The 25,852-nt window shown below is 46.3% G+C and overlaps 1 protein-coding gene across 6 annotated transcripts; it reads left to right on the forward strand.

Annotated features, from left to right (window-relative positions):
* The first annotated feature begins 1,247 nt into the window (after positions 1 to 1,247).
* RAB5B (RAB5B, member RAS oncogene family) lies at positions 1,248 to 25,819 on the forward strand. Of its 6 annotated transcripts, XM_077954490.1 has the most exons (8): positions 1,248 to 1,313; positions 13,292 to 13,419; positions 16,024 to 16,275; positions 19,050 to 19,201; positions 19,795 to 19,917; positions 20,475 to 20,568; positions 21,247 to 21,384; positions 25,657 to 25,819. In XM_077954490.1, the coding sequence occupies exons 3-7, from the start codon at positions 16,113 to 16,115 to the stop codon at positions 21,360 to 21,362; spliced, it is 648 nt and encodes a 215-aa protein (XP_077810616.1). In that variant the 5' UTR covers positions 1,248 to 1,313; positions 13,292 to 13,419; positions 16,024 to 16,112; the 3' UTR covers positions 21,363 to 21,384; positions 25,657 to 25,819. The 6 variants fall into 6 exon arrangements, with proteins under 6 accessions (XP_077810616.1, XP_077810619.1, XP_077810615.1 ...); XM_077954493.1 differs by lacking the exon at positions 13,292 to 13,419; XM_077954489.1 differs by lacking the exon at positions 25,657 to 25,819 and having other exon boundaries at positions 21,247 to 23,860.
* Positions 25,820 to 25,852: the final 33 nt, after the last annotated feature.

Below are 25,852 nucleotides of genomic sequence, written 5' to 3' on the forward strand. Positions count from 1 at the left end.
AGTGCTCTTGCTATTAACGTTATTTGTAATTTAGTTTGTAGTTCATTAAAAAAATGTGCCTAGTTTTATAGTTCATCTCTTTCCTATTTACTGAAAGAATGGTGAGAAACAGAATATGAATATGTATATGTGATCATTGATTTCGGACCCCTTTTCCTAATCTCTCTGTGCATGGCCACCCACCCCACCCCATTTTGGCTAGTGCTGACAGTGAACAAAGTGGTTATTATCGTTCCTATTTATGGCTGGGGAAACTGAAGTCTATATACTTCCTACTTTCTCCACACACCAGCAAACTTCCTTTCCCCCAGCCAACATACCACACACACACAACACACCACATACACACCATATATGCACACACACACACCCCCATGCACATACATAGCGGCAGGAAAAGGGCTCCCGGGGAATTTGCCTCTCGACACTGCATTTCCCAGTAAGCCCGCCCTTTTTCCTTTCTGTTTCATATCACAAACAGCAAAGTTTTCCAAAGATTATTTTATTTACATTTACATACGATTCTGAAAAAGCGTCTCCAAGCTACCACTTCTTGTAGTTGCCATTGTCTCACTCCAACAAAAAACATCTCAGACCGCCCGCCGGCCACCCCAAATACTCCTGTCCCCTGAAGCCTCACTAAAGGGAGGAAGCGCTGATGTCAGGGTTACTTAAATTCCCAGGCTCCGGATCCCTAGAAGAGGTATTTCCCTTTACGCCCGCGAATTTGTCATAGAAGGCGGGGCACTAGAGCCAGCCCCGGCCAAGTCCAGGGGGAGGGGCGAAGGTCAATAGCGGCCTTCCTAAGGCTTCTGTCAACCCCTCGCCTGCCAGTCAAGTCCCGTATTTTCGTAGTACTGGTTAAAGTTTCACTTTGACCCGCCTCCTTCACTCACCTGATTAGATGTTTATGAGTCAAAAGGCGGGGTCATGGGGTGTCGAGATTTTATTGGTGGATACATACGCCTGTCGGCACTGTACCGCCCCCTGTCTTAAGGAGCTTGCTCTTTAATGGCTCCTTACCTCGTCCATCTTCGAGGTTTCTCCCTTGCTATTGGTTTGTGGCCCCGCCTGTCGAGTCCCTTGCTCATACTTGTTGGTGACAGCGCCCAAAGAGACCCGCCTTTCTCCAGAGGATTGGTGGATGAGTGCACATATAGCCCACCCCCGATGGTAGGCGGGTACTCGAGCTATTGGCTGGAGCCCCCGCCCCAGGGCGAGGAGGAGAAGGAGGGGCAGGAGGGTTTGGTTGAGCTGCAGCTGTTTGTCTGTTCGACACAGGCTTGGGGCCGACGGGGGAGACGGAGCCCCAGGTACCGAGCTGATGGACCCCAAAGGGCAGGGGCGGAAGCGCCCAGGAGATGAGAGCAACCTGGCCTGAGAGCGGAGGCGGGTCTGGTCCTAAGCGAGGGGTTAGAGTGGCCCACCGGAGAGGGGAGCAGGGGGCCGGGCTCCGGCAGGCCTAATGGGGGCGCTGAGGAGGGGACTGGGCGGGCTGGGACCCCGAAGTTGGTGAGTCGGGAAGGCGGCTGGGCTGTGGCGGCGGCCAGGCCGAGGGCCGGGCGCTGGAGGCTCGGTGCTTGAGTGAGGGGAGGGGCAGGCCTCATTAAGCAGCGCTGAAGAGGGAGGAGCTGGGGAAAGGGACAGGGCAGCGGGTGAGGTAAGCCCATTTGCTGGGAGGTGAGGAGGGGTCAGACCTGTCGCCCGAGCCCCGGGGGTGACTTGAGCTGGGTCTCTCCAGAGAGGTTCATTGGAAGGGCCTGAGAAGGGTTCTTAGTTGGAAAGAAGCGTTCTTTTCAGGGAAAGTGCCTATTGTAAAAAGAACTGAGGGTGCTATGGTGTTGAGCTGAGAGAGATTTGGGTTCAGTGAGGGAGAACTGGGGAAAATGAAGAAGGCTGTATTAATCTAGAAGACTAAGGTAGTTGAAGTAATGGAAGCAGGGCCTGAATCAGTTATGGGAGCTTCTGGGAATGCTGAAGGGTGGGCTGGAGGCTCTGGGTCTTGGGAGTACACACTCTTTTGTTCCCTTTAGTATTTAGATGTGGTAATTTGAAGCTTTTTAAAACTCCCAGGGTAGGGATGAAGATCAAAGTAATTTTTTTTTTTTTCCATGACTGTTGGCTGCTCCAAACTCAGCCCCTACACTTTCTCTTGGCTTCATAGCTGGTCTATATTGCGGTCTGTTTCTTAACTTACTGTTTCCTGTCCTATGAAAGAGCCAAGAGTTGGATTGGGGGCATGTTTTGTCCACTTCTTTCCCACTTAATAATGTGGTCTATAGTGAATACCATGTCTCCTAGAACTGAGAATCTATTTCATTATCTACATGGGAAAAGGGCTTAGAGATCCTCAGCCATCAGGAAATCTTCTGATTATAGTTGGTGAAACTTTTGTGGGACTTAGACTTGACTTGGGTATTTCCCAGGCAGGTAATGGAGTTAACAGGTCCGAAACTATGAGGTGATATCACTGAGGAAGAGATTTGGGGAAGAGTGAGAAATTCCATTTCAAAAGCTTGGCATCACCCCTTGTTCTTTGTCTACTTCAAAAGCCCAGATTTCTGTGCTGTTAAAAAGTTGGGTAAACTATGAAGTATCTGGGGAAGATGGTGAGTAGAGAAAAAGATACAGAGGTGCAGTAGCCCACGTCTGTAATCCCAGCACTTTGGGAGGCTGAGACAGGAGGATCACTTGAGCCCAGGAGTTCGAGGGTACAGTGAGCCACGATCTTGCCACTGCACTCCAGCCTAGGCGACAGAATGAGACCCTGTCTCCAAAAACAAAAAAAAAAAAAGAAGAGTGGAGTACCCTCCTCCCTGCATACTTTTAATGGTCTGCTAGCCTTCTTAGTCCCTCATAGATTGGAGCCTATTGGATTTTCCCTTACTGTGCTTCCTCCTTTTCCCCTTCTCTACCAATATATTTTATCACTACATTTCTTTTTTTTTGAGACGGAGTCTTACTCTCTCGCCAGGCTTGAGTGCAGTGGTGCAATCTCGGCTCACTGCAACCTCCACCTCCCAGGTTCAAGAGATTCTCCTGCCTCAGCCTCCCAAGTAGCTGGGACTACAGGCGTGCACCACCACGCCCAGCTCATTTTTGTATTTTTAGTAGAGACGGGGTTTTACCATGTTGGCCAGGACGATCTCAATCTCTTGACCTCATGATCTGCCCGCCTCGGTCTCCCAGAGTGCTGGGATTACAGGCATGAGCCACTGCACCCGGCCATCACTACATTTCTTAATTACAAAAATAATATGTTCATATTTTAAAATATGGAAGCTGTTCAGCAGTTTAAGAAGTATAAATCCTCCCGTACATACCTTACTCATATTTCATTTAGGAAGGTCAAGGATCAGAGACAGCAAATCAGACTTATCTTGCTTTGCTTTGGGGGATGTGCCACAAAAGGCAGTTCTGTTTTCATGTTCTCACCAAACTCTAGTCTTATTCTTTCTACAGTTTTCCCTTCTGGGATGATACTCTGTTATTTATTGCGTTCCTTTCACAGTTCATTTTGTCTTCTACCAAGTCCAACAAGCAGAGGGCTGTACTGTGTGTTATTCACCTTCAGTACACACACACACACACACACACACACACACCCCAAGTTATGTGCTGGGTGTCCTAGGAAATGCCCAAAGAGATGGAACAAAACTTTATGGGGAGAAAGGATCATTTTGTTTGGGACAATTGTTGTCATCTCTGCTAAAGAAAGGAATTTCAGACCCTTATCTCAAATTCATGGTCTCTGGATGTTCATGGTCTCTGCATGTTCACATTACTTGACTATCTCTTTCTTATCCATGATGATGATGGTTCTCCTAAGAGCCCCCTGTATTTGTCTTTCTTTTCTTTTCTTCTATTTTTAGAGACAGAGTCTTGCTCTGTCGCTCAGGCTGGAGTACAGTGTGTGTCTTTCTGTGGGGATCCAAGAAGCTCCAAGCTTATCTGGATTTGAAATCGGTTTTCCTCTAAATCTCAAGAGTCAGAGTACAGCTGGGGCATTTCATATTACCATCTTTTTTTTTTTTTTTTTTGAGACGAGTCTCGCTCTGTCACCCAGGCTGGAGTACAGTGGTACGATCTCGGCTCACTGCAAGCTCCGCCTCCCAGGTTCACACCATTCTCCTGCCTCAGCCTCCCAAGTAGCTGGGACTACAAGCGCCTGCCACCACGCCCGGCTGATTTTTTGTATTTTTATTAGAGACAAGGGTTTCACCGTGTTAGCCAGGATGGTCTCGATCTCCTGACTTCGTGATCTCTCCGCCTCGTGCTCTCAAAGTGCTGGGATTACAGGCATGAGCCACCACGCCCGGCCAACTACCACCTTATTAATTGAATTTGTCCTTACTAGCTTTAAAAGCCCTCTGTTGTACCCAGCCTTTGTATAGTGCCCATCGGAAACCTCAGTTGTTTCCCCCAAGGAACTTTTCTTACCTATCCTAGAGACAGTGTGTAGGGGTGTGTGTGTGTGTGTTTTTAGATTTTCACTCTTGTCACCCAGGCTGGAGTGCAATGGCATGATCTCGGCTCACTGCAACATCTGCTTCCTAGGTTCAAGCGATTTTCCTGCCTCGGCCTCTGGAGTAGCTGGGATTACAGGTGTGCGCCACCATGACCAGCTAATTTTTGTATTATTAGTAGAGACGGGATTTTGCCATGCCAGGCTAGACTCAAACTCCTGACCTCAGGTGATCCATGCGCCTCAGCCTCCCAAAGTGCTGGGATTACAGGAGTGAGCCACTGCGCCTGGCCGTGTGTGTGTGTGTGTGTGTGTGTGTGTGTGTGTGTGTTTTAATCCTATCTAATTTTTCCAACAGTTTTTTGTGTCTTAAGAGGGAGTTTAGGAGTAGAATTATCAATAAGGAATTTCATATATAGACCTGGATTTGCAAAAATATATTTGGAGAAGAGAACTTTCCCATTGCCCTTCAAGTCAAATTTTAAAAAGACCTTACATCTTTTTAAAATTTTTTCTTGGACAATCCGTACTGCATAACATACCTTGTATACTTCTCTTACTTTAACTGGAAGCAAATATTGCTCATTGATATGAATTTTACTTCTGAGAAGCAGGCATAGGGTAGAAGAAGCAAGCATATAGATTGCTCCCTAATCCTAAAGCATTTCAGATTGGAAGGTAACCAAAGTGTGAGACAGTGAACTTACAATAAGGAAATGCAGCAGCCCTCTTTGAGGAAGGATACCATAAAACCCTACATGTTATACTCCCACTTCCCACAAGTCTTTTGGGAAAGATTTAGTCATTGACTGAACAGTCACTGAACTGAAGAAGGAGCTACCCAGGTGAACAAAGTGTGTGTACATTTCTGGGCAAGGTTATAGCTTTTGTTCGGGGACAGTGGGTACATTTTCAGAGTGTCTCCTGGTTCTGTGGTGTTAATGGCTCCTTTTTTTAAACTTGGGTTTCTCAAGTCAGGAATTAATAGACAGTGGCCCAAAACTTTTGACCATTCAGCATCAACTGAAAATTTAGCGAACTTTGTTTTTAGCTACAGTTGCCTCAGTGTAGGGCCACATATTGGGCGTGATTAGGCCATCTGAGGCATAGTAACGGGTGACAGGAAAAGCAGTTAGCCCATGTGAGTTGCAATAGTACCTTGTGGGCAAGATCCCAAGGGGGCCCTCCATCCAAGGGAGATCACAGAGGGGTCAGGGAGAGAATTGATTCTCTGAGGCCTATTAAAAACATTCCCAAATGGGGCCATGTGCGGTGGCACACGACTGTAATCCCAGCACTTTGAGAGGCTGAGGCGGGTGGATCACGAGGTCAGGAGATCAAGACCATCCTGGCTAACACAGTGAAACCCTGTCTCAACTAAACAAAATATAAAAAATTAGCTGGGCATGGTGACGGGCGCCTGTAGTCCCAGCTACTCAGGAGGCTGAGGCAGGAGAATGGCGTGAACCTGGGAGGCAGAGCTTGTAGTGAGCCAAGATTGCACCACTGCACTCCAGCCTGGGCGACAAGAGTGAGACTCCGTCTCAGGAAAAAAAAAAAAAAAATCCCAAATGGAATTGAATAAGATCTGTCCAGATGGTACAGAAAAGGAGGAGTTGATTGGGGGAGAGAAGTAGAATTACTTAGCCTTAATTTAGGGAGCATTTAATGAGTACCTACTAGGGATCAGGCAGCATGCTGTGCTCTGAAGAAACTCCCTCTTTTAAAGAAGTTCATTGGCCAGGCGCGGTGGCTCACGCCTGTAATCCCAGCACTTTGGGAGGCCGAGGCGGGCGGATCACGAGGTCAGGAAATCGAGACCATCCTGGCTAACACGGTGAAACCCCGTCTCTACTGAAAATACAAAAAACTAGCCGGGCGAGATGGCAGACGCCTGTAGTCCCAGCTACTCGGGAGGCTGAGGCAGGAGAATGGCGTGAACTCGGGAGGCGGAGCTTGCAGTGAGCCTAGATCGCGCCACTGCACTCCAGCCTGGGCGACAGAGCAAGACTGTCTCAAAAAAAAAAAAAAAAAAGAAGTTCATAGTGTAGCAGAGCAGACAGATACAATTCATATACTGTGATAATGTGACACATACTATTATAGAAATACAGCAGTCTTTATTTTTTTTTTTTTTTTGAGACAGAGTCTTGCTTTGTTGCTCAAGCTGGTGTGCAGTGGCTCAATCTGTGCTCACTGCAACCTCCGCCTCCCGGGTTCAAGCAATTCTCATGTCTCAGCCTCCTGGGTAACTGGGATTACAAGCCTGTGCCAACATGCCCAGCTAAGTTTTGTATTTTTAGTACAGATGGGGTTTCACCATGTTGACCAGGCTGGTCTTGAACTCCTGACCTCCAGTAATCCACCTGCGTTGGCCTCTCACAGTGCTGGGATTACAGGCGTGCACCACCATGCCTGGCCAGAAATACAGTCTTTTTTTTTTTTTTTTTTTTTTGAGACGGAGTCTGGCTCTGTCGCCCAGGCTGGAGTGCAGTGGCCTGATCTCAGCTCACTGCAAGCTCCGCTTCCCGGGTTTACGCCATTCTCCTGCCTCAGCCTCCCGAGTAGCTGGGACTACAGGCGCCCGCCACCTCGCCCGGCTAGTTTTTTGTATTTTTAGTAGAGACGGGGTTTCACCATGTTAGCCAGGATGGTCTCGATCTCCTGACCTTGTGATCCGCCCGTCTCGGCCTCCCAAAGTGCTGGGATTACAGGCTTGAGCCACCGCGCCCGGCCGAAATACAGTCTTAATACTGTGGGACCCTACGGGCCTCTAGAGAATGATTGATTCTGTGGGGGAGAGGGTGATTATGTAATTTCACTGAAGTAACATTTGAGCTTGGTCTTATGAGATATATAGAATTTTCATAGGCAGACAAGTAGGGATGGGCATTCCAATCTTACTAGGTCAATAATAGGGAGTTTGTACTACCATGTTGATAAAAGGTAAGTATGCTTTTTGCCTCTTGGAGAAATATAAGGGAAAAGGTGGGGGATGTGAAAGGAATCTCATTTAATCCAGTGACTCATTGGGTAACATTGGATCAACAAAATGAAGAGCTGAGCCAAGTGGTAGAACTCTCGTTTCAAGATTTTGGTGACTTGGGTTTAAACAAAGTTGGAGAGGGAGATGAAGGTATTTACTGGTTTCTGCTCTATCTTCCCTACTTAGTAAACCTCTCACATTAATTGCAGGGCCCACCAAATCTTGCAAAAGTTACTACTTGTTTTCTTACTGCCTCCCATTGAATTACTTCTATTTGAACTGTCCTGGCAAGGGCTGGTCAAAGACCTTCTAGAAAAGAGTAGTGATGAATTAATTCTTACGTCAGAAGGATATGGGACTGGATCCCAGTTACCAGGGAAGACCTGGGTCTTCTTAATTTGTTTTTAGTCCCAAAGCAAGTAGTTACCTAAACTGAATAGAGGCAGGAACTCTATCCAGTCTAAGCTCTTGATCCTGTCGTGGTGTTCTCTTCACAGTTCAGCATTTCCTGCTTCCTTAAAAAGTATAGTGGTTCCCAGCACTTTGGGAGGCCAAGGCGGGTGGATCACGAGGTCAGGAGATCGAGACCATCCTGGCTAACACGGTGAAACCCCGTCTCTACTAAAAATACAAAAAATTAGTCAGGCGTGGTGGCGGGCGCCTGTAGTCCCAGCTACTTGGGAGGCTGAGGTAGGAGAATGGCGTGAACCCAGGAGGCGGAGCTTGCAGTGAGCCGAGATCGCACCGCTGCACTCCATCTCAAAAAAAAAAAAAAAAAAGTATAGTGGTATAAAAGAGGGAGGAGTACCTGACTAGGAGTCCTACATTTAGTACTTAGCAGTTGGCTGTATGGTAACACTTGACAAGTTGACTAATTTTATTTTATTATTTATTTATTTATTTTTGAGACAGAATTACGTTCTGTGTCCAGGCTGGAGTGCAGTCTCGTGATCTCGGCTCACTGCTACATCTGCCTCCCAGGTTCAAGCGATTCTCGTGCCTCAGCCTCCTGAGTAGCTGGGATTACAGGCGCGCACCACCACACCCAGCTAATTTTTGTAGTTTTAGTAGAGACAGGTTTTCACCATGTTGGCCAGGCTGGTCTCGAACTCCTGACCTCAGGTGATCCGCCCGCCTTGCCCTCCCAAAGTGCTAGGATTACAGGCGTAAGCCACCGTGCCTAGCCCAAATTGACTAATTTTGTGTGTCTCAGTTTCCTCACCTGTAAAATACAGAGACTGGACTAAATGACCTCTAGACTGGCTCTGATCTGCCTGACTGACCTTAAGGCTGACAACTGGTACTGGGTTGGACTCCAGTGGCTATATATACCGAGAACTCTGTCTCCGTTGATAGGTAATAGACTTCTGGAGGCTTCATAAGTATTTGGTTTAGGGACTCAAAGCTAACAAGTGGAAGGGGGCTTGAGGAATGGAGTGTTATTCTAGCTGACACTGCTAAGACACCTTTACTGTTATGCCTACTTTGCTGCACTGCTTGGGAGAGCTGCCCACATTAAAGAACATCCTCCATCCCCATCTCCTGCCCCCAGTGGGCTAACCCATGGTCAGGCCTCAATCCTCCCTAGTTAATGGGTCTTTTTTTGGTTTGTTTTTGAGATGGAGTCTTGCTCCGTCGCCCAGTCTGGAGTGCAGTGGAGCAGTCTCGACCCACTGCAGCCTCCGCCTCCCAGGTTCAAGCAGTTCTCCTGCTTCAGCATCCCAAGTAGCTGGGATTACAGGCATCAGCCACCACACCTGGCTAATTTTTGTGTTTTTAATAGAGACAGGGTTTTACCATGTTGGCCAGATTGGTGTTGAACTCCTGACCTCAGGTGATCCACCCAACTTGGCCTCCCAAAGTGCTGGGATTACAGGCATGAGTCACTGCACCCAGCAGAGCTGCACTTCTAAGGGCAGTTAAATCTGATTTCTTCTCTTCTGAGCTAAAAAGGTTGAAAGGAAGAAAAACCTGCCCCGTCTCCCTTTTTTTTTTTTTTTGCCTCAGGTTTGAAGGTAATAATTATCATACCACTTGACTGGTTTACCAAAAAAAAAAAAAAAAAAAATTGTGGGAAAAAAATCCGAATAAGAAATAAATCAGTTGAATTTTATATGTATTATTTCATTTCTGCACCACCTATCTTTTGAGAGTCCAGCTATTATAATATTTTTTAAATGATACCCTTATAAACATGATGAGATTAAAGGTCAAAGCTTAGAGGTGGCCCGTTAATTGCTGTGAACAGGGAAGAAGGCAGGACATATTCTTTCTTTTTCCAGAGGTGGGGTCTTGTTACATTGCCCAGGCTGGTCTCAAACTCCTGGGCTCAAGTGGTCCTCCTGCCTTGGCCTCCCAAAATGCTGGGATTACAGACATGAACCACAATGTCCAGCCACAACATATTCTTAAGGCTACATATTAGGGTGGGAGGTAGTCTTTTCTAAGTTAGTAGTTACTGATCTCTGAGAATCCAGGGTTGCTTAGTAGCAAGAAAGCTTGCTGACCACATCTGGGCTCCGGCTTGACTTCCCATCTCTGGGAGTTAGTGACAGGGACTTTGCAACTTAAGCGTGTCTGCAACTGTTTCCTGTCTTTACACTCCCCCAGAGCTCAAGTGATATGTTTAGCTATGAGAATTCAGTCCATTCTAACTCCCACATTTTCATATATTGTAGAGTAGTAACATTGAGGCTTAATATTCTACCCCTTGGATCACATGCTTTGAAATACATAAAAATGTGGTGAGGGAGTAAGTTGAAAAAACTAGTAACTTTTTCTGTTGTTTCTTGAGAGTACAGCATATATATGTCACCTGAAGGAAACTTGATCAGCTTATCATCTGTCCTTTTTTTTATTATTATTATGTCACCTGTCTTCATTTATTTATTTATTTATTTTGAGAGATGGAGTCTTGGTCTGTTGCTCAGGCTGGAGTGCAGTGGCGTAATCTCAGCTCACTGCAACCTCCGCCTTCTGGGTTCAAGCGATTCTCCTGCCTCAGCTTCCCAAGTAGCTGGGACTACAAGCATGTGCTGCCTTGGCCAGCTAATTTTTGTATTTTTTAGTAGAGACGGGGTTTCACTATATGTTGGCCAGGCTGCTTTCGAACTCGTGACCTCAGGTGATCTGCCCGCCTTGGCCTCTCAAAGTGCTGGGATTACAGGCATAAGCCACTGCGCCCGGCCTATTCATTTATTTTTTGAGACAAGGTCTCACTTTGTGGCCCATGTTGGAATGCAGTGGCATAATCACAGCTCACTGCAGCCTCAACCTCCTGGGCTCAAGTGATCCTCCCACCTCAGCCTCCTGAGTAGCCAGGATGACAGGCATGTGCCACCATGCCTGGCTAATTTTTTTTTTTTTTTTTTTTTAGAGACAAGGTCTCACTATGTTGCCGACACTTGTCTTGAACTCCTGGCCTCAAGCAATCCTCCCACCTCAGCCTTCCAAAATGCTGGTATTACAGGTGTGAGCCACCAAGCCGGGCTGTGTTTACCTTTTTAAAGTTTGCCATTCTGCTGGTCTGTCCTCTTTTCCTACGAGACAGTGTGTATGAATACCACGTAAATATGGGGTGCTTTAGAAGTAATTCATCCTCACAGATGCCTTAAGCAGCAAGTTTCTTAAATGTACACAGAACTTTGGAAGTGAATTCAAATTCTGCTCTTTGCCACTTTCACCAATTCCATTCGCCCACAAAGATCCTTATAAATGGGGAAGCTCCCAGCACTTTGGGAGGCTGAGGCGGGTGGATCACTTGAGGTTGGGAGTTCGAGACCAGCCTGACCAACATGGAGAAACCCCATCTCTACTAAAAATACAAAATTAGCCAGGCGTGGTGGTACATGCCTGTAATCCCAGCTACTCGGGAAGCTGAGGCAGGAGAATCACTTGAACCCGGGAGGCGGAGGTTGCGGTGAGCCGAGATCATGCCATTGCACTCCAGCCTGGACAACAAGAGCGAAACTGTCTCAAAAAAAAAAAAAGAAGAAGGGGTAAGCTGAGGATCAGAAAAACAAATGGAGTGAGTAGCCTAAGATCACAGTGGGTTGTGGCAAAGCAGAGAACAGAACTCGATCTTGCCTGATTCCAGAAACTTTAGCAACTCTGCAGGACTGCTTCTGTCTAGGTTGGCTCTCCCCACTTTCATGATAGCTCTGTAACTTTAGTGGCAGGGTTGGAGAATTCTCTGATCCCTGGAAAGCCCATCATTCGGTCCTCATCTGAATTTCGTCCAGAAGTGCTTGAGTAGTAACCATAACTATAGACTGTCCAGAAACTAAACTTATTTCCGTCCCTACTAACCCATCTTTCAGTGTCAGGCCTCTCCAAAGCAGTGTTTATAAAACTCTTTTTTTTTTTTTTTTTTTTTTTTTTGAGACGGAGTCTTGCTGTATCGCCCAGGCTGGAGTGCAGTGGCCGGATCTCAGCTCACTGCAAGCTCCGCCTCCCGGGTTTTTACGCCTTTCTCCTGCCTCAGCCTCCCGAGTAGCCGGGACTACAGGCGCCCGCCACCTCGCCCGTCTAGTTTTTCGTATTTTTTAGTAGAGACGGGGTTTCACCGTGTTAGCCAGGATGGTCTCGAACTCCTGACCTCGTGATCCGCCCGTCTCGGCCTCCCAAAGTGCTGGGATTACAGGCTTGAGCCACCGCGCCCGGCCTATAAAACTCTTTTTTTAAAATGATAACTCGGCCGGGCGCGGTGGCTCAAGCCTGTAATCCCAGCACTTTGGGAGGCCGAGACGGGCGGATCACGAGGTCAGGAGATCGAGACCATCCTGGCTAACCCGGTGAAACCCCGTCTCTACTAAAAAATACGAAAAACTAGCCGGGCGAGGTGGCGGGCGCCTGTAGTCCCGGCTACTCGGGAGGCTGAGGCAGGAGAATGGCGTAAAAACCCGGGAGGCGGTGCTTGCAGTGAGCTGAGATCTGGCCACAGCACTCCAGCCCGGGCGACAGAGCGAGACTCCGTCTCAAAAAAAAAAATAAATAAAATAAAATGATAACTCATAGTTTTAAAAAATGAATAAATAATTTAAAAATAAACTGATTACATTGGGAGACCCCATCTTTACACAAAATAGAAAAAATTAGCCAGGTGTGGTGGAGGATTGCTGGAGCCCAGGAGTTGGAGCCGATAATGAGCTATGATCACTCCACTGCACTGCAGCCTGGGCACCAGAGTGAGACTATCTCTAAAAATTGAAAATAAATTTAAAAATGTTATAATTGGCCGGGCGCGGTGTCTCAAGCCTGTAATCCCAGCACTTTGGGAGGCCGAGATGGGCGGATCACGAGGTCAGGAGATCGAGATCATCCTGGCTAACACAGTGAAACCCCGTCTCTACTAAAAAATACAAAAAACTAGCCGGGCGAGGTGGCGGGCGCCTGTAGTCCCAGCTACTCGGGAGGCTGAGGCAGGAGAATGGCGTGAACCCGGGAGGCGGAGCTTGCAGTGAGCTGAGATCCGGCCACTGCACTCCAGCCTGGGCTACAGAGCCAGACTCCGTCTCAAAAAAAAAAAAAAAAAAAAAAGTTATAATTAAAGATACTCATTTAAATTGAATAAATTTAGCTTTATGAAAAATTTGCTGTATCATCTTTATTTTGATCCTTTCGTCATAGGCCATTGAAAACTTAATCATAAAATGGTACATGTATATCTGGATTTTTAGGACTGACTGACCAAGGGGACTACAGAATACCCAGTAGAATCAAAGTAATTGTCATGTTCCTCTGTATTAATGTAGTCTACTTTGGGACCTTGAATTCTCACCTCTCATTCCTTTGCTAACTTCCTCTTTACTCTTTAGTTCTGTCTCCTTTTTGTTTTTCAGAGACAGGGTCTTCTTCTGTCACCCATGCTGGAGTGCAGTGGTGCAATCAGCTCACTACAACCTTCACCTCCTGGGCTCCAGTGATTCTGTCACCACAGCCTCTGCTCACTGCAACCTCCACCTCACAGGTTCAAGCAATTCACCTGCCTCAGCCTCCCGAGTAGCTGGGACTACAGGCATATGCCACCACATCCAGCTAATTTTTGTATTTTCATTAGAGACAGGGTTTCACCATGTTTACCAGGCTGGTCTCAAACTCCTGACCTCCTGATGCGCCCGCCTTGGGACTCCCAAAGTGCTGGGATTACAGGTGTGAGCCACTGTGCCCGCCTTTTTTTTTTTTTCGAGACGGAGTCTCGCTCTGTCACCGAGGCTGGAGTGCAGTGGCGCAGCCTCAGCTCAGTGCACCCTCTACCTTCTGGGTTTAAGCAATTCTCCTGCCTCAGCCTCTGGAGTAGCTGGGATTACAGGTATGCAGTACCACACCCAGCTAATTTTTTTTGTTTCTTTAGTGTAGACGGGGTTTCACCATGTTGGCCAGGCAGGTCTCAAACTTCTGACCTTAAGTTATCCACCCACCTCAGCCTCCCACAGTGCTGGGATTATAGGCATGAGCCACTGTACCCAGCCTGTGGCTGCTTTTTAGGAATATATTGATAACAACTAATATTGAGATATATTTTAATAGCTATTAGCACTATGCTAAACACATCTTTCACTTTGTAGCTATGAGGATGGTATTTTTTCCATTTTACAAAGGTAGAAGGTAAGGCTTAGAGAGGTAGAGAAATTCTCTTTATGTCATATTAGTAATGATTAGTAGCTTAATATTTAGCACTTAGTATATATCAAATACTTAAAATACTTAAGTTATTTATATGCATTATCTCATTTAATCCTTACAACACCCTTTTGAAGTAGGTGCTTATAAGGCTGTTACCTCATTTTACAGATGAGGAAATGAATGCACACATATATTTAGTGACTTGCCCAAGGTTCATAGCCAATAAGTAGAACTGGAAAACAATCCGGAGAATTGGACTCCAGAGCCTGTATTCCTCTGCATTGCCTCCTGTATGATTTTCTGTCTTTACTATCTAGTAAGTGGGATTACTGAAATTTTTAAACCCCAGTTTAACTCCAGACCCACTAATCGTGGTGACAAAATAATGTTTCCCCACATATGCCACAGAGTATAATGTCTGTGAAGTCACTAGGATCTGCTTTGGAAAAGCGAAAGATCAATTTGAACAAGCAAAGTACAACTCTCAAGCAGTGCTTAGGTTTGGGAGAGAGGTTTTTGCATGCTCTGCCCATGCTAACTCCCCTTTGAATTTCATAGCTCCTTTCTGCTCAGAGTCAGGATGATGAAATGTATTCAGATTTAGACAATTAGAATCTCAAAGTCCCAACTCTTCTCTCTGTTCCCTGCCCCACCAGCAGCTTTCTTAGCCCTCTTAGAAGATAGAGGAGTTGATTCAGTGTATTCTTTCATCAAATATTGATCGCTTGCAGACTTATCCCTTATACCATCCTCTGGAGACTCCTGCATGTCTTTAGAAGGTATACCTTTCTCTGCCTCTAATTTGGAGGGCTACAGCTGTTTGGCCCCTTTGGTGTGGAGGGTAATCTAATCCCTAGGCACCAGCAAGACAGCTGCAGGTTGAGAGTAGGTCAAGCTTACTGACTCTTGATAGGCTTTCAGATTTGGAAAGATGGGAGAAACAAAGTGAAAAAAGTTGTTAATGAAACAAGGAGTTGATAATGAATGTGATCTGTTGGTTGTATTTCTCTCCTTCAACCAAAAATGAGAAAGGATAGATTTTCTGGCAATGGGACCCTGGTTAGATCTTTAGAAATGTCTTATCAGGGAGACCAGTCATATATAAAAGATGTATCAGCATCTACCCTTCTGCCCTTAGGAGGGGTGACTCTTATCCCACACCCCTAGAGTGAATCTCTCATTTTGACAGAGAGCTAAAGAAAAAGGAAAAGAAGGCCAGGCATGGTGGCTCACGCCTGTAATCCCAGCACTTTGGGAGGCCAAGGCGGGCGGATCACCCGAGGTCGGGAGTTCAAGACTAGCCTGACCAACATGGAGAAACCCCATCTTTACTAAAAATACAAAATTAGCCAGGCGTGGTGGTGCGTGCCTGTAATCCCAGCTACTCGGGAGGCTGAGGTGGGAGAATTGCTTGAACCTGTGAGGCAGAGGTTGTGGTAAGCCAAGATCATGCCACTGCGCACCAGCCTGGGCAACAAGAGTGACGTCTCAAAAAAAAAAAAAAAAAAAAGGAAAAGAAGAGCACAGCACCAGGATGCCAAGGAGATACTGGGGATCTAGGGTACCTGTGGGTGGATCTGGATATTCTTCAGGCCAACTAAAGGCTGATCACTTTGTGTGACTCAAACAAAAAACCTTGAAGATATGGTGGGGAATTACTGGGGAATTAAAAACTCTCAGTTTTCAGTCTCTCTATTTCAGTTCCCTTGGCAGTTAGAGATTATGTGGTAGGGCAGACTCCAGAAGCAGTTCTTATTTTGCTGTTGCCAACTCTTACCACTGAGGGTCAGCTGCCTGGGACCTTCTCAGAGGTATAACCTGTCAATAGCAGATGACTGCAAGAGCTAAGTCCTCATAGGAGCAAGGAGATGAAGAGATTCTATCCTCCTCTGAAAAGCGATTGCAGCTTCAATGGATGTATGTCTAATTCACTTTTTTTTTCTTGCAGGAGTGTTGAAGCCTGGAAATCCCCTCCCCTTCCCCCCCCCTTTACAGCATTCCCCTCCCTCCACCCTTTCCCACTCTGATAATCTGGCCATGACTAGCAGAAGCACAGCTAGGCCCAATGGGCAACCCCAGGCCAGCAAAATTTGCCAGTTCAAATTGGTGCTGCTGGGAGAATCTGCAGTGGGAAAGTCAAGCCTGGTGTTACGTTTTGTCAAAGGGCAGTTCCATGAGTACCAGGAGAGCACCATTGGAGGTGAGTGTCTCGGGGTAAGAGGAGATTGAATGTTTGGTAAGGGTTTTGTCTTTTTTTTTTTGATGGAGTCTGTTGCCCAGGCTGCAGTGCAGTGGCACAATCTTGGCTCACTGTAACCTCTGTCTCCCAGGTTCAAGCGATTCTCATGCCTCAGCCTCCCAAGTAACTGGGATTACAGGTGCACACCATGGCGCCTGGCTAATTTTTGTATTTTTAGTGGAGAGAGGGTTTCACTGTGTTGGCCAGGGTGGTCTCAAACTCCTGACCTCAGGTGATCTGCCTGCCTCGGCCTCCCAAAGTGCTGGGATTACAGGCGTGAGCCACCGCGCCTGGCTGGTAAGGCTTTTGAAACGAGATCTAAGACCTGATTATGGAGCTGGCCCTCTTAGTTGCATTCTTTTCCCCAGAAATGGAAACCCTTTATAAAAACAGAAGCCGGGCCCAGTGGCCCACCACTTTGGGAGGCCAAGGTGGGTGGATCACCTGAGGTCAGGAGTTTGAGACCAGCCTGCCCAACATGGCGAAATCCTGTCTCTACTAAAAGTACAAAAAATTAGCCGGGCATGTTTGCGGTTGCCTGTAATCCCAGCTACTTGGGAGGCTGAGGCAGGAGAATCACTTGAACCCGCGAAATGGAGGTTGCAGTGAGCCAAGATTGCGCCACTGTACTCCACCCTGGGCAACAAAAGTGAAACTCTATCTCAAAAAAAAAAAAAAAAATTGCGGTAAAATAGGCTGGGCATGGTGGCTCACACCTATAATCCCAGCATTTAGGAGGCCGAGGCAGGCGGATCACTTGAGGCCAGGAGTTCTAGACCAGCCTGGCCAACATGGTGAAACCCTGTATCTACTAAAAATACAAAAATTAGCTGAGCGTGGTGGCACGTGCCTGTAATTCCAGCTACTCAGGAGGCTGAGGTAGGAGAATTGCTTGAACCCAGGAGGTGGGGGTTGCAATGAGCCAAGATTGCGCCATTGCACTCCAGCCTGGGTGACTAGAGCGAAAATCCGTCTCAAAACAACAACAACAACAACAACAACAAAAATTAGCTGGGCATGGTTGCACATGCCTGTAATTCCAGCTACTTGGGAGGCTGAGGCAGGAGACTCGCTTGAACCCGAGGCGGAGGTTGCAGTGAGCCAAAATTGCGCCCGTGCATTTTACCCTAGGCGAAGGAGCGAGACTGTGTTTCAAAAAAAAAATCTGGTAAAATAGAGGCTGGAACTAATGCAAAATACAAAGGGTTTCTGTCTTTCTCATCTTTGCTACCTTTTCCCTGCTACTACCCCAAAATAGGGTGCTAATTCAATAAAGGATCTTTTATGAGAACCTCCATATTATTCCCTCCCCTTGTTATTTTTATTTATTTATTTATTTGTTTTTGAGATTGAGTCTCCCTCTGTTGCCCAGACTGGAGTGCAGTGGTGCAATCTTGGCTCACTGCAACTTCCGCCTCCCAGGTTCAAGTGATTCTTGTGCCTCAGCCTCCTGAGCAGCGGGGATTATAGGCACGCACCACCACACCCGGCTAACTTTTGTACTTTTAATAGAGACAGGGTTTTGCCATGTTGGCCAGGCTGGTCTCGAGCACCTGACCTCAAGTGATCCACCCGCCTCGGCCTCCCAAAGTGCTGGGATTACAGGCATGAGCCACCATGCCCGGCTGCTTTCCCCTTTTTTTAGTCTTCTTCGAAATGTATTCCTGGACCTGCAGCAGATTAGATGAAAAAGTAACAGCCAAATAATATTAATAATGATGGGACTTGCCACCAAGCTTTAAAATCTTCTAATTAATTATTATTTTTTTTGGATACTGAGTCTCACCCTGTTGCCCAGGCTGGAGTGCAGTGGTGCAGTGGTTGCCCACTGCAACTTCCGCTTCCCCAGTTCAAGCAATTCTGCTGCCTCAGCCTCCCGAGTAGCTGGGATTACAGGTGTCCACTACCATGACTGGTTAACTTTTGTGTTTTTAGTAGAGGCGGGGTTTCACCATCTTGACCAGGCTGGTCTCGAACTCCTGACCTCAAGCCATCCGCCTGCCTTGGCCTCCCAAAGTGCTGGGGTTACAGACGTGAGCCACTGCGCCCAGCCAATCCTGTAATTAATTCTTTTGTTTGTTTTTTGAGACAGAGTTCCGCTCTTGTTGACCAGGCTGGAGTGCAGTAGCGCCATGTTGGCTCACTGCAACCTCCACCTCCCAAGTTCAAGCAATTCTCTGGCCTCAGCCTCCTGAGTAGCTGGGATTCCAGGTGCCCACCACCACGGCTGGCTAATTTTTGTATTTTTAGTAGAGATGTGGTTTCGCCATGTTGGTCAGACTGGTCTCAAACTCCTGACCTCAGGTGATCTACCCGCCTCGGCCTCCCAAAGTGCTGGGATTACAGCCGTGAGCCACTGTGACTGGCCCAATATTCTAATTAATTCTTGACGTGACTTTTATCTGAAGCTATTGTGTCTGTCATTTGTTATTCTCCTATTTTGGTTAGAAGAAAGATGACGCTTATAAGTGCCAGTTATTCTATCCCTCTTAGTTTATGATGTACCCCCATTCCTTAGCCAGTGACATTTCTGGCAGGAAGGACTTAGTCAAGGGCAGTCTTAATCCTGGTTCCAAGACTTAAATGTAAGGAGAACTCGAAATCTTTTCCTGTAGCTGAGTATACTGGGTGGTGACTGGTCTTAGTGTGAGGGCAATTATATTTTAAAGGGGAGTGGGATGTTCACATTCATCCTCCCACTTACAGCATCTTCCCCTCCATTCTCTCATCCATAGCGGCCTTCCTTACCCAGTCCGTTTGTCTAGATGACACAACAGTCAAGTTTGAGATCTGGGACACAGCTGGGCAGGAGCGATATCACAGCTTAGCCCCTATGTACTACAGGGGTGCCCAAGCTGCAATCGTGGTTTACGACATTACTAATCAGGTAAGTGAGCAAAGAAGACTGTCCTTGCTGGCCGGGCATGGTGGCTCCTGCCTGTAATCCTGGCACTTTAGGAGGCCAAGGCAGGTGGATCATGAGGTCAAGATATTGAGACCATCCTGGCCAACATGGTGAAACCCTGTCTCTACTAAAATTACAAAAATTAGTTGGGCGTGGTGGTGCATGCCTGTACTCAGGAGGCTGAGGCAGGAGAATCTCTTGAATCCAGGAGGTGGAGGTTGCAGTGAGCTGAGATCGAGCCACTGCACTCCAGCCTGGGCGACGGAGCAAAACTCCGTCGACGGAGCAAAAAAAAAAAAAAAAAAAAAAAAAGAGGGTCCTTGCTTATGTTTAGAGGAGTTAGATTGGGGCAGGGGGCAGGGGGTAGGGGGCAGAAAACGGGTTCTTGAAATAGCAAATAAGAGTACAAATTATGCTTGCAAGTGCTAAGAAGATAGATAATGAATTATCAGAGACCTGTGGTTTCAGTGAGGGAAGACCACCTAGAAAAGGTGAATTTTGAGACTCACTTTAAAAGGTGATGGATATGGATTAGCAGTCATTCCAGCCTACTCATTCTCTTCATGTTTTCCTAGGAAACCTTTGCCCGAGCAAAGACATGGGTGAAGGAACTACAGCGACAGGCCAGTCCTAGCATCGTTATTGCCCTGGCAGGGAACAAAGCTGACCTGGCTAACAAGCGTATGGTGGAGTATGAAGTAAGATGGCCCATGGAGTTCCTCTCTTAACACTTCCTCTGTTTCTGGGACCTTTTTTTCTCCAAACCAGCCCTCTCTGAATTCAAACATCAACTGAGGACATTCATTGTCTCATTCCCCAGTTCTACACCAAGTTAAATACAGCAACACTGTGACCCTAATCACAGCCAGGAGATTTTTAGAGGAGTCAGGAGAAAATTCCAGAGCAGAGGGTTAGGGAAGTACCAGCTGTGGGGGTACCAGTGTGAAAACGGGAAGGAGGGAGCAATTAAATTTGAGGTAAGGGGCTATTCAAGTGTCAGAATCCAAAAGCCCCCAACTAACTTACCCTTTCCCCTATAATTAAGCTTTCTGACATTTGTGTGTTGGATTGAGTGGACATGGGGTCATCTTGAGGGAGTTGTCATTAAATTATGCATCTGGGCTAGCTGGCTCGAAGGGGTATTAATTAAGGGGAGGGAACCTAGGATTTTGCCTAGCTGTTGTGCTAGGGAGTGGAAAGGCAATACTCATTCCCACCCTATATTCTGAGCACCAATACCCCCCACTCCTTGCAGGAGGCCCAGGCATATGCAGATGACAACAGCTTATTGTTCATGGAGACTTCAGCCAAGACGGCTATGAACGTGAATGATCTCTTCCTGGCAATAGGTAAGGTCAGAACATCCTGAGATCTTCCTTTTTCCCCTCATTTATAGGCAAAATTATAGCTAACCCAAATCAAGGATAGGTGCAAGTATCTCCTTTTGCAAAAACTTTAGGTATGGAAATATCTTAACTTTCTGTTGTGACCTCCATCCTTGGCTGCAGCTTTAGCTCCCTTGTCTTCAATGTGTAAGTTTGCTGGCTGGGCATGGTGGCTCAGGGCCGGGCACCATGACTCATGCCTGTAATCCCAGCATTTTGGGAGGCTGAGGCAGGCGGATCACGAGGTCAAGAGATAGAGACCATCCTGGCCAACGTGTTGAAACACTGTCTCTACTAAAAATACAAAAATTAGCTGGGTGTGGTGGCGCACACCTGTAGTCCCAGCTACTTGGGAGGCTGAGCCAGGAGAATCACTTGAACCTGGGAGGTGGAGGTTGCAGTGAGCTGAGATTGTGCCACTGCACTCCAGCCTGGCAATAGAGCAAGACTTCGTCTCAAAAAAAAAAAAAAAAAAAAAAAAAAAAAAGTTTGCCAACAGTGAACCCTCCCATCTTCAGAACATTCTTTTAATCTCCCAAATTCTCCCTTTCCCCAACTCAGTAGCCATTTTTGGGGGGTGGGGGCAGAGGGGTAGGGAAGTAAAGTCTATCATACTTTGTTCTCTTCTCTTTTTATCTGTAGCTAAGAAGTTGCCAAAGAGTGAACCCCAGAATCTGGGAGGTACAGCATGCCGAAGCCGGGGTGTGGATCTCCATGAACAGTCCCAGCAGAACAAGAGCCAGTGTTGTAGCAACTGAGGGGGTGGCTAGCAGCAAACAAGTATGGAGCTAGCACGAGAGCTAAGAAATAACCTCCATCCCTACCCCTCAGCACACAGCCCCTACGGTAACAGCACACTGAGCCCTGGCTCCCAAGGGCTGCCTCCTGACAGCTCCGTCATGGCACTTTTTAACGCTTCAGCAACCAACACCAGGCAGCTGTTGCCACTGGCCTCCTACCCCCTACTCTGGGGCTTGGGGGTCAACTCCCCCCAGGACTTACCTTCCAAAACAAACTTTCTTCACTTTGTATTATAGGTACAAGACAGCGACTTACTTATCTTTTCTCCTCCTCCTTAGTGTTCCTCCCCATTTTTTCAGAAAACACTTCTGACTCCTATCCCTTCCCCTTCTGCTTTTGGTCAATCCCTGTTCTTGATCCTCTTTTCTCCTCTCCCCAGGATGCAGAAAGTGGTGAACCCAGGAGCTGAGGAAGGAGGTTTCCAGTTCATTTACATTAAGGGCCCTGGGGGAGAATAAAGCTCAGAGCAGGAGGGAGTAAGGAAACATTTCCTTTTTGTTTTTATTTGGTTGGAGTTTTTCATATTTGAAAACATTGTGGTATCCATGAGTTGGCCTTGTGGAGGGTGTTCCTAGGCAGAGGTGAGAATGAGGAGGCAAGCTCTCAGGCACCAGGCAGGAGGTGCCTTGTAAGCAAACTGAGCGGAGGTGGAGGTTCAGTGTCATCTGTGGCTCTGTAACTCTTCAAAGGCCAAGTTTCCCCTCACGCAGCCTCTTAGGTAGTGTTTCCCCTATCATGGGGATTGGACCCCAGAGTCCTCCAAAGAATCTTCACTGGTTGCCTGCATCTTTGGCTCTGCTGTGATCTGATTGGAGGAGGGACAGTTTCTGGTACCCATCCTCTGATTTATACATATGCATTTTTTTCCCTCTGGCCTTTAGATGGCCTCAGCCCCAGCCACCATATGCCCCTGCAGTTTGCACTTTAATTGATGGTAGTTCAGTTGGGGTACTTATTTTATGGAAGTTTTGATTGATTTACTTCCCCTCCCACCTTCTTAATTCAATGAAATCTGAGGTTAATACGAGGTTTGAGGAGAGGTTATAGATAAAAGTACCAGTGGCAGCTACTCATGTCCTATCTCCACTGTTAGCTTCCTCCAACTCTAATTCTTAACCTATATTCTTGCCAACCTAGCTATTGAGTATAGGTTTGCCTTTCCTGGAGAATTAACTGAGCAACTGGGGAGAGTCTCAGGATAGCACAGGCCAAGGTAGGGAAATAAAAATGAGGTCAGGCAAAAGGGAGAAGTTTTCTCTCCTTTCCCAGGTTTCACACTCAATTTGATATCCATTACCATGTCTTTTCTACTTCCTTGTAAATAGGTATGATCTTTATTCCCACTGTACAGTCTGTTCTATCCTCTGCCTCCCATCAGGCCCTGTTTCTTTTCCCTTTTGTTAATACCTTGAATTTAGTCCCTCCATCTTTAATCTCCCCATCCCTCCCCACCATGCAACCAGTGGTTTAATCCATGTACCACTAGGGGCTAGTACCACAGAGGCCTCCTGTGGTGCCCTCATATCATACCACCTGTTCCTGTGGACAGGGAATGACCAGCACTGAAGGTACCTTACAACTGGCTCATATTATCAGAGGACCTTGGTCCTTTCTGAATCTCTAGTCTCTCTTCATATCCCTTATCAGGTGTTTTAAGATGTCTCTGAGAAGCCATCAAGGCAAAAGAGAACTTTAAGTTCCTTGTTCCAGCCTAGAGTTTTGGGAAAGAAAGAAAGAGAAAGGAAAGGTCACAGTGACCTAGGATTGGAACCTTTTTGCTGTTCTGGCTTGCAGACTACCTTCTATCCCAAAACAGCTGAGAAATCTGTGAAGCTGAGATTCTGAAGGACCCAGCTTAGTTTCTTCCACTTAGGCCTCAATTCCCTTCCTTTTCCAGGGGCAGCCTTAGTTCCCATGGCCCTGAAACACACACATTTCCCCCTTCCTTTCCCAGAAGCCACTGACCCCCCCAAAGCACCCAGTGCATCTGTTTTACAAGTGGAAGAACTAGGATGGCTTTCTAAAGTCTCCTAGAAATGAAGTTCTTTCTCTGTGCAGCTTTACCCCATGGAGCAGAGTGAAGATGTTTCATTGTCTTGGGGCTGGGAAACCACTTCCCCAGGCTTCTCCCTCCCCCACCCCCATAGGAAAAGGATTTGGCCTTAGCTTCTGGGCCTATCGGCTGCCTTCCCTCTACTTCCTACCACCTCTTCTGCCTTCCTTTGAGCTCTGTTGGGCTTGGGGATCTTAGTTTATTTTTTTGTATTATTTCCCAGCTCATTTTTTTCTTCTGGTCAGTTTTTTTAAGGGGGGGTGTTTTGGTTTTTTGTTTTTGTTTCGCTTCTAAGAAAGCATTTGCCTTTCTTCCTCTCCCAACATAACAATCGTGGTAACAGAATGCGACTGCTGATTTACCGATGTATTTAATGTAAGTAAAAAAAGGAAAAAAAGAAAAGGGCATTGGAGTGTTGCTTGCTTTTTTTTTTTTTTTTTTTTTTTTTTCTGTTTGTCAGATACTAGGAATTTGGAAGAAAGGATACCCGGTAATGTTTTACTGAATCAGAAACACACCTTGCCCTGCATCTTGATACATCCTTATTCCCTTTAATCTTTTCTTAAACATCTAGTTTAGAAAATAGCCCTTCTATTGCTATTTAATCACTCCTATTCTAAGGCCACTAGATTGTTCATCAAATCAAACCCTATTATATCTTTTTAGGTCCTCATAATGGAATGTATATGTGTAGGGTGTGGTCTATGGATCTTTGGGCCCACTGATGAGATTGGAGGGGGGGTGCTATTTGAAGTAGTATACAAAAATGTATGTGCTTTTTTTGTTTTGTTTTGTTTTGTTTGAGACGGAGTCTCTGTCGCTAGGCTGGAGTGCAGTGGTGTGATCTTGGTTCCCAGCAATCTCCACCTCCCGAGTTCAAGTGATTCTCCTGCCTCAGCTTCCTGATCCCTGAGTAGCTGGGATTACAGGCACGCACCAACACACCCAGCTAATTTTTGTATTTTTAGTAGAGACGGGGTTTCACCACGTTGGTCAGGCTGGTCTCGAACTCCTGACCTCGTGATCCATCCACCTTGGCCTCCCAAAGTGCTGGGATTATGGGCGTGAGCCACTGACCCTGGCCGTATGTGCATATTTCTAGGATCCATTTCTATATGTTTCTCAAAGGGGTCCATGGCCTAAAGGTTGAAAAACATCACTGAATTAGTTTTTTTGGTTCATCTTGTAGCTTCTGCCTCAACGGGAAAATTTCCCTTGGATCTGCTCTTGACTCCTAGTGTACTTCAGACCCTTCAGTCCATCACAGTCTAAAGGTTGAGGGAAGGGGGATGAAATAGAATTATGTGTGGTTGCCGGAGGCTTTAAATTCCAAAGAATCTGAAGGAGGATAGGAAAGAGGACTGGTGCCAGACAAAGCTGGCATTCTAGGCCTGTCTCTGTCAACTTACCAACTGTGGCCTTGATCAAGTTAGTGCTTTCTGCCTCGTTTCTTCATCTGTAAAATAAAAGCTGAAGATTAAGGTCAATTATGTAAAGCATGTGTGTAACACAAAAGTAGACGACACTATTAGGAAGGAGGCTTTTAGATAATCCCTAATTGACTTCTCTATATCTTCCTTTGGCTGAGACTTTTTTTTCTAGGTTGAAGCTTGTTCTCTCTCTCTCTCTCTCTCTCTCTCTATATATATATATATATATATATATATTTTTTTTTTTTTTTTTTTTTTTTTTAACAACTGGTAGAATAGTAGGATAGGTTGGGCATCAGCCTCTTCCAATGATTTGATTGTATACAGATTGAAATCCTTTCTATTTCCAAACACTTAAGAGCCAAAGCCAACTTTTCACTGTCGGTTCCCTTACCTTATATCTCTTAGTAATACCCCACACCTCCGTTCCCTGATTCCTGGTAAAAGCTCTAGTTGGAGAGAGGAAAGGAAAGGAAATGATCTTTCAAAATTAAAGGTGAACACCTTCACTTAAACTAATTAAAATTGTATCTCCACCCCCTGGCCTGTAGAGGGCAGTGTAAGGATACATTTGTCCGGGTTAGGGGACTAGGTTTGATAAATTTTGTCCCGCATCAAATGACAAAAGGGTAATAGAAAATGTATTATATTTGTGCCCCTTACTTTGAGATAAGAGACTACAACCTTCATACTTCGGGGTGTTAAGCTGCCATTGCTCTTGTTAAGAGGCAGTTTGTTTTAGAGATGGGGTCTTGCTCTGTTGTCCAGGCAGGAGTGCAGTGCCGCGATCTTGGCTCAGTGCAACCTCGAACTCCTGGGCTTAAGCGATCCTCCCGCCTCAGCCTGCCGAGTACTGGGACTACGGGCGCGTACCACCAAGGGGCGATTATTATTATTTTTTTTTCTATGCAAAATAAAAGATGGCTATTCAGTGTTGTTGGTTCATTTTTGTTTGGGGAGAAAT

This window comes from Macaca mulatta, chromosome 11 (genome assembly GCF_049350105.2).
Source record: "Macaca mulatta isolate MMU2019108-1 chromosome 11, T2T-MMU8v2.0, whole genome shotgun sequence".
Taxonomy (NCBI): Eukaryota; Metazoa; Chordata; class Mammalia; order Primates; family Cercopithecidae; genus Macaca; species Macaca mulatta.

Bases quoted from the DNA above. Each gene is read 5' to 3' on its own strand.
- RAB5B (XM_077954490.1), top strand. From the start codon at position 16,113: ATGACTAGCAGAAGCACAGCTAGGCCCAATGGGCAACCCCAGGCCAGC. The intron at 16,276-19,049 runs GTGAGTGTCTCG...TCTCATCCATAG, and splicing joins CCAGGAGAGCACCATTGGAG to CGGCCTTCCTTACCCAGTCC. The intron at 20,569-21,246 runs GTAAGGTCAGAA...TTTTATCTGTAG, and splicing joins TGATCTCTTCCTGGCAATAG to CTAAGAAGTTGCCAAAGAGT.